This window comes from Cydia splendana, chromosome 11 (assembly GCF_910591565.1).
Source record: "Cydia splendana chromosome 11, ilCydSple1.2, whole genome shotgun sequence".
Taxonomy (NCBI): domain Eukaryota; kingdom Metazoa; phylum Arthropoda; class Insecta; order Lepidoptera; family Tortricidae; genus Cydia; species Cydia splendana.
The window spans coordinates 27,256-40,722 of NC_085970.1; the positions used below are offsets into that span (position 1 = coordinate 27,256).

Below are 13,467 nucleotides of genomic sequence, written 5' to 3' on the forward strand. Positions count from 1 at the left end.
GTGGAGACATCAAACCGGATGTACAAATGGTCTGATAGTGTCTCCACCGTCTCTAGCACTCTCCAGTCACGGACACGGGTCGCAAGTGCCGGGGTCGCGAACGTAACGTCCACTATGGACTCCCCCTGCCAGCGCACGCAGGTACTGGCCGACCCTCGATTCAGAACCGACATGCCGGTCATCGTCGCCCACTCCTCTAACAGATCTCCACGAATATCTGTTGCGGGACAGCCCCAAGACCTGGATTTGGCATTTAAATCACCCGCGACAACTACCTGGCGCGGTTGGGTCTGGCCGACGAGAGCCGCTAGCTGGCCGAGGAAGGCTTCAAACTCGGAGACTCTTCGGTTGGGGGAGAAATATACCCCAATCAGGGTGATTTCGCCCCAGAGGACAGCCACATAGCCTTGACCTCTCGACAAGGTGGAAGGGGGCGGTATGCCCGCTGCCCCTGCCTTTGTTATAATGGCCACTAAGCCGTTCAGGTCCGCAGCCCAGTTGTGGCTGGGAGGGACATAGTACGGCTCGGCGACCACGGCGACATCTATCGACCATTGCGCCATGGATTGCAGGAGGAGATCTTGAGCCCCGGCGCAGTGGTTTATGTTCGCCTGGAGGACCCGATTAACTGACGTCGTCATTTTGACGCATTGTTAATCGGGCCCTCTCGTGCAGCCGGAGGCGTTGATGCTCCAGGGGTGCCTGGTTGGCCGGCCACCTTCCGGGACGCGCGTTTCGGGGCTTTAGCCCCCGTTGTGCAGGTACTGCTGCCGGCACTGTGGTCGGCAGGTTTGTCCGCTGCAGCGCACAGAGTGCAGTGGGGCGCGGCGGTGCAGTCCCTGGCCCGGTGACCGGATTGACCGCAGCGGTAACATTGGTCGCTGCGGTCGATTTCTGAGGTGCACCCCTTCCTAACATGGCCAGGCACCAGGCAGCGGTAGCACCTCAGGGGTCGGGACTCCAGCAGCTGCACGTTTGCCGAAGCCCAGCCGACGAGGAGTCGCCCCTCAGCCACTTTCTTGGCGGCTGCTACGGGGCAGCGAACCCACGCTGTACCCAGGCCTGTTGGTGTTCGGGAGATCCGGCCAACATTCACTGCCTCTAGGGCACACCCTCCAGCTTTCGCCACGGCAGCGGCGAGCTCTTCTTCTGCGACCGAGTCATCCAGGCCGGAAATGCGCATCTCCGCGCATTTGACCGGCCTAGCGATACGGACGTCGGCCTCATTAAGCGTCTCCCTCAGCTTGGCAGCAAGGGAGTCTGCTTTGTCGCCACTGGTGGTGACTGGGCCCGGGATCTCCAAGATTGCCGCCCCTGTCACTGCCCTACGGAACCTCAGACCGGTGATACCGAGCCCGTCTAGGGAGATTTTGGACTTGGCCTCCGTAATCACCGTTCCGTAGGTGACGCCTCTCTCTTCTGCTCCCATCTGCAGGGTGAGGACTACGGCCGCAGAACGCGGGGCGCGCAGTGTCACCTTGGCCTTCTTGCGACCCTTCCCTTCTTGCGCTTTCCGCGGTGCCGCCGGCTGTTGTGGCTTCGCAGTCGTCGCCGCTCCAGCGGAAGTCTTCTTTTTGTTTTTACCCCGCTTGACCACAGTCGTCCAACCCTCTTCAGAGGCTGGCACTGGTGTCTGCAGCCGAGGCTGCTGGACTTGGGAAGCGGGACCAGGAACACTCGTAGGAGGCTTTTTGGGCCCCTCCTTCTTTTTCTTCTTCTTCGCGGCCCGCTTCGCACCCGATGGGTTGGTAGGAGCTGGGGTGCGACCGGGGGGAGAGCTTCCTGCTTTGGAAGGTGTGGGAGCAGTCGACGCCTGGGTAGGTTCCTGTGGGAGCAGTCTCTCCTCCAAGGCGCTTAACCTTGCACCCATCATGGCACTCACCTTGGCAACGATGTTGCGCTCCAAGTCGCCTTGCTCCCGAGCAGGTGGTGTCGCCGTCTCTTGGCGCGTCCCTTCGAGGCGCTGCCCAAGGCCAGCATGCAGGTCGCCCATTTCCTTACGGAGCTCGGCCATTTCCGCCTTTAGGCGAGCGTTTTCGGCGGCGAGCCTCCTCGTCTCATCGGAGACAGTCCGGCCCCTCAACTCGCCGACTGCTTCCCGGATCGCAGCCATAGCCTCCTTCAGGATACGCTGGTACGTGCCCTTTAGGTTTTTGGACTTGGTGGCCACGTCCTTAATAAGCCCCAGACTATCACGCACCTGCTGGTTCAGGGCCAGGGCTGTGCGGTCTTCATCGTCTGACCCACTTGTCGTCCCGAATGATTCCGGATGGCGGGCAAGCCGTCTTAATGTCAATTTTTTGGACGCGGCCCTCAGGTCCTCTTCGGCCTGCCGCTCGAGCTCCTGTTGCTTCAGCTCCAGGAGCTCAGCCTTCTCCTTGGTCAGCCCTGCATAGCGTGCCGTGGTTGGTCGGCGGCCTCTTCCTCGCTTGGAAGGTCCCGAGGCGGACTTTCCTCGCTCCGCGAGATCGGAAGCCTCGCCGCTCGGCGATGCTCCTGTGTCACTACCGCTGCTTCGCTGCCTCTTCCGTCCCTCGGACAATTGGGCAGTTATCGAAGCGTCGGATTCGGCGTTTTCCCCATCGGTTGGCATCGGAGAGAAAAATGCTCCGTGCCCAGGGAGGTCATCCGCATCTATTGTCCTGGGGGAGAAGAACTCCTCCCTGCCAAGACAGGGGACCCTTTCTGTAATGCGTTCCAGTCGCACTACGGCTTTACGTCTCTCACTAAGCACTCTAGCTGGTTCGGGTGGAGAGCGTGCAGAGTCCACCGCCGTCCCCGGAGGCACGTCTTCAACATGGCGCACAAGGCGCCCCTGGGCATCCCGAAGTGACCGGAACCCATCTTTGGGGGGCCTGGTGGAAGCTTCCGCCTCTGCCGGACCACCATCCTCCCCATCACCCCCTCCTTGCAGCCTCAAAACCAAATTACTCTGCAAATCGGTGTCCATGAAGTATTTGCCAGTGTCGTCGTTTTGGAATCTAGAGTGGTTTGCCCCCCCAGAATACGGAAGGCGGCATGGCGCCACAGCACGGGCGCTTGCCCGTCCTGTGGCGACATGGAGGATTGGAACCTCCTGGGGTAGTTCTCCATTTTCGTTTCCACTCATTTTTGGTTTGCTATTTTTAAGGAGGTATGCCCCTCCCTGACGCTTGTGACTGGACTCCCTCCAGCCACGCATCCCGTCGGCACGTCAGACACACCTTGGGATTGGGGTGATTTTTATAGTGGTTTTCTTCCACGTGATTTCCCTCTCAGTGAGCGGAATCCCCGGCCCACTCAGTGTGGGTTACGGGTTGCCCGACGATGGCCAAGGCCAACGTCCGTCTGCAGACTGCGAGACGGATCCACCGCGCTTAGTAGCCGAAGCCACTCCCACTCCTCCCCCGGCCAGAGGGAATTCCTAATGGGTCCCATCAGCGTCCCAACAGGGACCTTGCGGCTCACACTGTGCCCTCTGCTACTCAGAGGGACACGTGGAGGCACCCGCCATTCTCGGTAGTCTGGCCCTTCATCCCCGGCCTGTCCGATATGGGAAGCCCTATTCGGCATAGCCCTGGGGAACACTGGCATAGCTACGCAGCCACTCCTCAGGGTATCAACCAAGGAACTGCTCCGCGGGCGAAGATCAGGAATATGTCCCCCGCAGCCGCCATTGGAGGCCAACAGCCCCCCCAGACGCGCAACAGATACGCGCGGCATCCGGCGCGTGAGCCTCCCGATCCGCTAACACCGCCGACCCGCCCGGAGAGATGGATCTGCAATTGGGTTTCACAGAAGCCCAATGCACAATCCTTCCAGACAGCTAGGCAATGTCAGAAGAGCAGAAGGCTCCCCAAACTGGCTACCACACACATCCATGACGCGTCAGGGGCCCATCCAGTCCCCTCCAGCGCCTACGGGGGGAGAACCCCCGGACTCTCGCGCGCAAAACAGTGACCCGATTGACACCACATAACATTCCCATCTGCTCATCCACTGCGCCGTCTGCTTATTCAGAGGGACGCGTGGAGAGCCATTCTCGGGCAGAAAGCCCCCCCAATTCCCCCCCGGTGTTTGGTTCGCGGGACTACGTCCTACCCCGGCTCGATGACGAGACGGGGCTTTCCCCTATCCACCACCTGGGGACGCGCCACGTCGGGGTTCACCTCCCCGCCCACTCGGACACCCGAGCAGGTCCGTGGAACCTTTTTTTTTTTTTTTTTTTTTTTTTTTTTTTAAGAGGGGAAATGCGTTACGCATACCACCCGGCGCGGGGACGGGCCGGGATGGTTATGTGGGACTCCCTGTTGTGGGCTAATGAGACCCCAGGTTTACCCACTAAAACCCCTCTGTTGGCCGCCTCAAGGCTATAAGGCGGGGCACGGGAAACGACCGAGAGCATGCTTCCGAAACCCCGCCAGCGGCTGTCCGATCTTTGGACTCGACTTCGGAGGGAGTATTCCTCTGTCACTTTAAAAAGGTGCGCCGTTAAGTCGGCGTACTGGCCATCCCAGGGACCCTCGTGTAGGCGACAGGCGTCCCCGAGCCTGCCGCCCACGGGTACCCTTAAGGAGGAAGTCGGCGGTCGTACGCCAAACGCCTCCGTCCTACGCGTTTGCGGCGCATCGGTTGGGAGGCGGGATCTTCTTCCCTTTCTCTTTCCGCGGTCTCTTTCCTTGCTATTACGCCTTCGCAGAAAGAGACCACCGCTTTCCATGATCCCTCGCTGTCTGCCATAGTTTTCACTACGGCAGGCAGGGAGAGGTCGCGCCCCACTACAGCCACGAGTGTGGCCCGCTGTTCTGTCCAAGCTGGGCATACAGCCAGCGTATGTTGTGCCGTGTCTTCAGCAGCACCGCACCCGTGGCATATCGGCGTCGGTTCTCGGCCCAATCTGTTGCACAGATATCGTCCAAAACACCCGTGTCCTGTAAGGACCTGCGTCACTCGGAATGTTATAGGGCCATGGTCCCGGTCAAGCCATTGTTTTAGGACCGGACGTATTGCCTCTATAGTTAGGTGACCAGCAATCGGATGCGCCAGTCTCTCCTCCCAAATGTCCACCATTTCCAGCCGAATTGCTTCGCGCCGTCCATCTATTTCTCTTGGTGCTGGTGCCTCATCCCTCTCATGCATCTCCTCGCGCCAGTGGTAAACAGCTGCGAGGGCTCTTGCATCGAGGTCCCAGGGCAAGGATCCCGCTAGAGCACACGCAGCATCCGTAGATATGGTACGGTATCCCCGGATTACCCGTAGCGCCATTGCTCTTTGGGCTTTTCTCAGCTGAGTAGCGTTTTGCCTTCCAATGGCGTCAGCCCAGACGGGTGCGCCATATAACGCCATGGAGCGCACGACTCCCGTGTACAAACGGCGGCATGAAGCCTTGGGCCCTCCCAAGTTCGGGAGTATACGCCCCAGGGCCGCGGCTGTGCTGAGCAGTTTTGGAGCCAAGTGTTCGAAATGGGCCCGAAAGTTCCATTTGCTGTCAAGCATAACGCCCAGGTAGCGCAGGGTCGACGTGACAGCAATCGGGACCCCGCCCACTATGATTTGGGCTCCTACCGGAGGACCTCTACGGTGGCCATAAAAACAAATGGCCTCGGATTTCTGTAGGCCGACTTCCAGGCCCAACCGCCTTATACGGTTTACAACGTGGGCTACACCCGCAGTTGCCAAAATGGCCGCATCGCGGAAACTGGGTCCGCGGGCCGTAACCAACGTATCATCGGCATAACAAAACACGTCAACTCCAGGAAGGTTTGCCCCCCGCAAGACCCAGTCGTAGCCGACATTCCAAAGTAGCGGGCCCAAAACCGATCCTTGAGGGACACCGCACTCCATCCTTTTCTGTCCCCAATTTCGCTGCCCAGGCCAGGTCACAAATCGCTCACTTAAATAGGCCCTGATAATATGGGCCAGGTGAGGAGGAACCCTGTGGTAGCGCAAAGCCTCATTTACAGTTTCCCAGGGCATGGTGTTGAAGGCGTTGGCTATGTCTAGCGACACAGCCAAGACGACCTCGCCCCGAGAAACAGACTCCTGTGCCAGTCTTTTCACTTGCAGGATCGCGTCCACTGTAGAACGGCCGCTCCTGAAGCCGTATTGATTTCCGGCCAGGTCTGGACCAACCCCTCTTAAATGCTTGTTGAGGCGGGACGCTATGATGCGCTCGAATAGCTTCCCCACCTCATCAAGCAAAACAATCGGCCGGTACGCTGAAGGCGAATCAGACGGACGACCCTCTTTCTTTAGCAGTACCAGTTTTCCCGATTTCCATGCTACTGGGAAGCGGCCCTGCTCCAGGCATGCCGTGAAGAGACGGATAAGTCGCGGCTCCAGCTCTTTCAGCGCGAGAGCCCAAGCGCGGCCGGGGACTCCATCTGGACCTGGGGCAGTGTTCTTGGCTCGCATCTTAATCACTGCTACGCCAAACTCAACCGTTGTTACAGGTGGCACTTCAGCTTCCTCCACTTCGTCTGCTCGTGGTGGTGCCATTGCTGGCGGCCTGTTGTTTCTTCCTCTAGGGAACAATGCCGAAACCACGTCGCTGACAAACTCGGGTTCCAACGTTTGGGTGAGCGGGGGGCCCCAGGAGCGCAATTTGTTTCCTACGAGCTTGTAGGGCCGGCCCCAGGGGTCCGCATTCAAGGTGTCGAGGAATGCTTCTCTGGCAACGTCCATGGCATTTCCAATGGCGGCTTTTAGGGACTTCTTTGCCTCCTTATACAAGGCGTAAAGGTTCCTTTCTGCGTCTTCGTCTGTTCGTCGGCGCCTCTGCCTTGTGTACCGACGCCGCGCGGCTGTACACTCCTTGCGTATTAGTGCAAGCTCAGCAGTCCACCAGTACACCTTTCGTTTTTGTGGTGGAGGCTTGGCTCGGGGCATCGCCGTATCGCATATTAGTGTCATGGCATCCCGGAACCAGGATGCTTCCGTCTCCACCACTACTTCACCTTCCGGCGAAGGAAGCCACGCCTGTACAATAGCCGCCTCTAAAAGAAGGTCTCGATCCATTTTACCGAGAGCCCATCTTGGACCTCCGCCGCCAATCGGTAGCGTGCAATTTTGGCCAGTTTGAGCTGATGGCGATGTGGAGACGTCGTAACGAATGTACAGGTGATCGGACAACGTCTCCACATCTTCCAGTACCCTCCAATCATGGACACAGCGTGCCAGGGCGGCATTTGTGAAAGACAGATCCACTATTGATCCGCCCTGTTGCCGCACGCACGTGTTAGCAACTCCCTGGTTGGCTAGAGTCAGCCCTGATGCAAGTGCCCACTCTTCAACGACCTCACCGCGCACGTCCGTCGCCGGCGAACCCCACGCAGTGGACTTCGCGTTAAAATCTCCAGCGACGACCACTGATCCCCGGCCATAAAGCTGGCTGACTCGGGTGCCTACCTCCGCCAGGAACCGTTCGAATTCAGCCAAACAGCGATTTGGAGAAAAGTAGATGCCGACAAAAGTGACACGTTCATAATTTGCCGACACATAACCTTTCCCCCGGACAACGCTTTCGAATGTGCCTCCTCTTGCCACCAATGCGACAACTCCGTCTATGTCAGCTACCCAATCGCTTCGCGGTGGGACTGAGTACGGCTCAGCCACAACTGCCACGTTAATACTCCACTGAGCCAGGGATTGCAAAAGCAGATCTTGAGCCCTGGCGCAGTGATTGAGGTTAGTTTGCAACACCTTTATTGTCATTAATGGTCGGTCGTTACAATGTCCATCTCAGCTTCTTCCACCGCACCGGTGGAGGGGATAACAGCCTGGGAGGGGGCCTGGGGGCCATCGCCAGCGCGTTTTGTATTCTTTGGGCTAGGGTTAGTGCACGCTTTGGACCCGATTTTATGGTCCGCAGGTTTTCCCGCAGCATGACACAGGATACATTGAGTTGATCCAGAGCAAGCTGACCTCTTATGTCCTGGTTGACCGCAGTTATAGCAGCGGTTACTGTAGTCTTCAGTCGCTGTGCATTGAACCCCAGCATGCCCCATCTGCAGGCAGCGGAAGCACCTCATGGGTCTTTCTTCAAGAAGGCTAACTTTAGCCGAGAGGCCCCAACCGAGTTCAAGGCGACCAGCCTGAGTGACTTTCTTGGCTGCCGTAACAGGGCAGCGCACCCACAGAGTGCCGAGTCTTCTAATACCTCGACGAACCTCACCGGTCTTTACCAGGTCTGTTGAGCACTCGCCGACGCTGGCGATCGCAGCTACTACCACCTCGGGCGATATTGAGTCGTCCAACTCTGTCAAACGGAGCTCTGCGCATTTGACAGGTCTTGATACACGAACAGCTTCTGGACCCAGCTTTTCCGCAAGCGCTCTGGCCAGTTGGTCGGCCTTATCACCACTGGTGGTTCCTGGGACCTCTAGAACGGTGCCCCCAGTGATTGCGCGCTTGATTCGCAATGCAGAAATGCCGAGTCCAGCCAAGTCGACCCTACTCTTGGCCTCCGTAAGTACATTCGCATACGTCACCCCCCTTTCAACTGCCTCTGGGAGCAGTGTCAGAACCACCGCTGATGAACGCGGGGGCACTAGTTTGCGTACCTTCTTTGGTTGCTGTTTCTGTTTCGGTTGTGTTTTGGAAACAGCATTGGCCGCCTTCTTTTTCTTTTTGCCCTTGGGGCCCACCTTTTGCCATCCTTCCTCTGTTGAGGGACCTGGAGACGCTGGATGGGACCGAAGGGTTGCCGTACTCTGGCTGACAATGGGCTGTGGGGCAATGCTTTTCTTGCCTTTGCCCTTGCCCTTGCCCTTGCCGCTGATCTTTTGCGGCTCTTCAGTATAGTTTGGTGGACCCTTCTTGCCAGGGACAGAGGCCACTGGCATCGCGGGCTTTTGGACGACGCTCACGTTTGAAGCCGACTCTTTTCTCTTGTCGCTTGCCAGAGGTGGACGGAGACTTTGGGCTGGCAATAGTCTGCCTTCTTTCTCCAAACCATCAAATCTAGCATTAATCATGCTACCTACTTGAGTTGTAACAGCCCGGACAATGCTCTCTATGTCTAGGGCCGCAGGTTCGTTAGACTTAGCCTTCTTTTTGGATGGCGCCGGTGGATGAGGTCCCAACGACGCAGATTGAACCACGTTCATCTCCTCTATGGGAAGCGAACTCCGATGTGAAATTTCAAAGCGTTGCATTTCCTCGCGAATTTTTCGGAGCTCAGAGCGGACATCTGCCAGTTCCGCTTTAAGGCGCTTGTTCTGTGCTACTAGTTGCCGGGTTTCGTCGGATACCGTGTGTGTCCTAAGCTCCTCAAAGACCTTCTTCATTTCCTTGGCTGAGTCCTTTAGGGCCTTTTGAAAGGTACCCTTAAGATGACTGGACTTTTGGGCCACCATGTCAATGGTTTCTAGGCTGACAAGGACGCGATCATCGAGATTCACATCCTCGTCGGTGGACATTTCCGATAGTCTTACTTGGCGGGTTTTATAAGACAGACATAAGTCCTCCGCCTCTTCTTCGTCGCGAAGCCGAAGTTGTTCACGTTTCGCCTTATTGGCCCCTTCAACAGCCTTTGCATAGCCGACGTTTTCCTCCGTGTTGGGGGAACGGCCTTTTCCTCTGCGTGCAGGCGCCACAATTGCCGATGTACTAGGACCATCGTCAACATTCGGCGACCTAGATCGTGACCTTTCATTCGAAAGGCGCCGTCTCTTGCTAAAGAAGCGACTCTCATTCGCTGGGGAGCGTGAGCGTGATCGAGACCGGTTTGAGCGCATTGACCGGGCTGAGCGCATGGACCGGACAGAGGTAACACTCCCGTCCGAGTCTGTTGCGGAGACCTTTTCCGCGTCTAGACGCTCAAGCGTCACTTTTGCGACTTTCGTCGCCACCTTCGTCGTCAATTCCGAATCAGAAGCAACATTCTTTGTCCGATCTTCGTTTGCAGGGGTCAGGTTGGATTTGGGTTTTTGTTGGGTTTGTTTTTTAAGATTATTCAATTGCATAATAAGTCCCACGAGTAGAGGAGAAATAAATTTCCACGGAAGGCAGAGATCCTCGATGCCTAGGTGGCCCTATTAACACTGTGAGGTCGGGCGGTATCACAGGTTTGGATTCTCATGACTGGTACTCACTCCAGCCGCTCCGAAGAGCATCTTGACGCGGAAAGCCGACACGCCAAGAGTTATGGATTTTTTATTGGGGTTTACTCCCCTTGACCCGGCCGATTAAGGCAAGGTTACCGGTTCCGAGGGCAGGCCTAAAACATGACCAGAACCCACCCCGGGATAACGGTTCGGCCGACGGTGACCGTAGTCTGCACCACTAACTTCTTCCCCGAAGCTAGCAGCACCCGCCGCCCTAGGTGGTTTTTATAGAGGTATTCCGTCCTCGCGGTCCCCGTCCAACGCCAGCGACCCTCGTGCCGACCCCGCGGGCCGGGTTACGAGTTGGCCGACAGCTGACCTGAGTCAACCGTCGCCCTCACCATGGGTAATTTTTATAGAGGTTTTCTTCCTCGCAGCCCCCACCCCGAAGGGAGACGGCCGCCGCTCCTGGCACCAACGGACCAAGTTTGCGGTTTTGACGATGCACGCACGACATCGCACGACCACCACAGGCCAATGGTATTGACCACTAGACCACGGCTGCGTCCTCTGCCACCTCAGGTGGAACTGAGGCATGACGGGGGCAGCCAACGACACAACACGGCACTGAAGCCAACGCAGGAGCAAGCTCAACTGCACCACGCCTATGACTGGTAGTTCGCAGAGGAAGGACAGCAAACGCGCAACTGAGCGTCTATCCTCCCCCTCCCAGGGTGCACCACGAGGAGGTCTACCAGCCCTTGCACCCCAGGTCCGTGGAACCTAACCTAACCTAACCTAACCTTTTTTTTTTTTTTTTTTTTTTCGTTGGAAAAATGCTTTATGCATGCCCACACACCCGGGGGAGACATGCGGGTTATGTGGGACTCGGCAAAGGCGCCGCTACCCACTAAAAAACCAACGGTATGCCTGCGCGCCGCCAATTGGGCGTGGCCACGGGTTCTCTTAAGTACGCAACCGTGACCACGCCGGCGCCGCTCGCCACTACCACATGCGGCGGGTCCTTCTCTGGGGGGGGGGCTAGAGAGGAACTTCTACCCCTGCCTCCTCAGAAGGCGCGTGGGCATACCACGCGCGCCTTCTCTGCGAGGCCTATGTAATGGGCAGCGACGCCCCCGCGCCGCTGCCCAGACCTCGCTAGGTGGGGGGAAGGAGATGGGCATACGCTCTCCTCCGGGCCCCTGCGCGCTTGCGGCGGATCGGGTGCGAGGCTGGGTCAGCCTCCCGTTCCCTCTCCGCTGCCTCCTTCTGCGACATTACATCCTCGCAGAAGGAGAGAACCGCTTTCCACGACCTCTCGTCGGCGGTCATAGTCTTAACTATGGCTGGCAAGGAGAGGTCGTCCCCCACCACTGCCACGAGATCACGGCGCTGCCCCGCCCAGGCTGGGCATTCCTCCAGGGTATGCTGCGCCGTGTCCTCGGCGCAGCTGCACTGGTGGCACTCGGCCGTCACCTCCCGTCTTGCGAACCGGTGCAGGTAGCTCCCGAAACAGCCATGACCCGTGAGCACCTGCACCAAACGGAAGGTTAACGTGCCCCGCTCTATCTCCATCCAGTTTTGTAGAACCGGCCGGACCGCCTCGACAGTCTTGTGTCCTTCCTCGCGTCCAGCTAGTTGTTCCTCCCATTGGAGGACGATGGACTGCCGGACGAGGAGCTTCTGCGCCTCTACTTCCCTGGGCGCTGGATGGTACTCCTGCAGCCGGAGGTCTCTGCGCCACTCGTACAAAGACGCTTGGGCCTCCGCCTCCAGATCCCAGGGAGGCGTTCCCGCTAATAAGCAAGCCGCATCGTACGAGATTGTGCGGTACCCGCGTACAACGCTGATGGCCATCGCCCTCTGAGCCTTCCTCAGCAGGGCGACATTTCGGGCCGCCAGATTCACCGCCCAGATCGGCGCCCCGTACAGGGCCATCGATCGCACCACCCCCATATACAGACGGCGGCTCGCAACCTCCGGCCCCCCGATGTTGGGCATCAGCCTCTTCAGTGCGGCCGATGCTGCCATTAGTCGGGGGGTCAGGCGGACAAAGTGCTCGCGGAAGCTCCACCGGGAATCAAGGACGAGTCCAAGATATTTCATGTTGGACTCTACCTTGATTCGAGTGCCACCAACGACGATGCTGGATCCTTCAACCTAACCTAACCTAACCTAACCTAACCTAACCTAACCTTTTTTTTTTTTTTTTTTTTTTTTTTTTTTAAGAGGGGAAATGCGTTACGCATACCACCCGGCGCGGGGACGGGCCGGGATGGTTATGTGGGACTCCCTGTTGTGGGCTAATGAGACCCCAGGTTTATCCACTAAAACCCCTCTGTTGGCCGCCTCAAGGCTATAAGGCGGGGCACGGGAAACGACCGAGAGCATGCTTCCGAAACCCCGCCAGCGGCTGTCCGATCTTTGGACTCGACTTCGGAGGGAGTATTCCTCTGTCACTTTAAAAAGGTGCGCCGTTAAGTCGGCGTACTGGCCATCCCAGGGACCCTCGTGTAGGCGACAGGCGTCCCCGAGCCTGCCGCCCACGGGTACCCTTAAGGAGGAAGTCGGCGGTCGTACGCCAAACGCCTCCGTCCTACGCGTTTGCGGCGCATCGGTTGGGAGGCGGGATCTTCTTCCCTTTCTCTTTCCGCGGTCTCTTTCCTTGTTATTACGCCTTCGCAGAAAGAGACCACCGCTTTCCATGATCTCTCGCTGTCTGCCATAGTTTTCACTACGGCAGGCAGGGAGAGGTCGCGCCCCACTACAGCCACGAGTGTGGCCCGCTGTTCTGTCCAAGCTGGGCATACAGCCAGCGTATGTTGTGCCGTGTCTTCAGCAGCACCGCACCCGTGGCATATCGGCGTCGGTTCTCGGCCCAATCTGTTGCACAGATATCGTCCAAAACACCCGTGTCCTGTAAGGACCTGCGTCACTCGGAATGTTATAGGGCCATGGTCCCGGTCAAGCCATTGTTTTAGGACCGGACGTATTGCCTCTATAGTTAGGTGACCAGCAATCGGATGCGCCAGTCTCTCCTCCCAAATGTCCACCATTTCCAGCCGAATTGCTTCGCGCCGTCCATCTATTTCTCTTGGTGCTGGTGCCTCATCCCTCTCATGCATCTCCTCGCGCCAGCGGTAAACAGCTGCGAGGGCTCTTGCATCGAGGTCCCAGGGCAAGGATCCCGCTAGAGCACACGCAGCATCCGTAGATATGGTACGGTATCCCCGGATTACCCGTAGCGCCATTGCTCTTTGGGCTTTTCTCAGCTGAGTAGCGTTTTGCCTTCCAATGGCGTCAGCCCAGACGGGTGCGCCATATAACGCCATGGAGCGCACGACTCCCGTGTACAAACGGCGGCATGAAGCCTTGGGCCCTCCCAAGTTCGGGAGTATACGCCCCAGGGCCGCGGCTGTGCTGAGCAGTTTTGGAGCCAAGT

General features: G+C 57.9%; 1 protein-coding gene across 1 annotated transcript; it reads right to left on the bottom strand.

The window, feature by feature from the left end:
- Positions 1 to 637: 637 nt before the first annotated feature.
- Positions 638 to 3,109, bottom strand: LOC134795183 (uncharacterized). Its single transcript, XM_063767014.1, has one exon. The coding sequence runs from the start codon at positions 3,107 to 3,109 to the stop codon at positions 638 to 640; it is 2,472 nt and encodes an 823-aa protein (XP_063623084.1).
- Between the last annotated feature and the right edge of the window lie 10,358 nt (positions 3,110 to 13,467).

Bases quoted from the DNA above. Each gene is read 5' to 3' on its own strand.
- LOC134795183 (XM_063767014.1), bottom strand. From the start codon at position 3,109: ATGAGTGGAAACGAAAATGGAGAACTACCCCAGGAGGTTCCAATCCTC.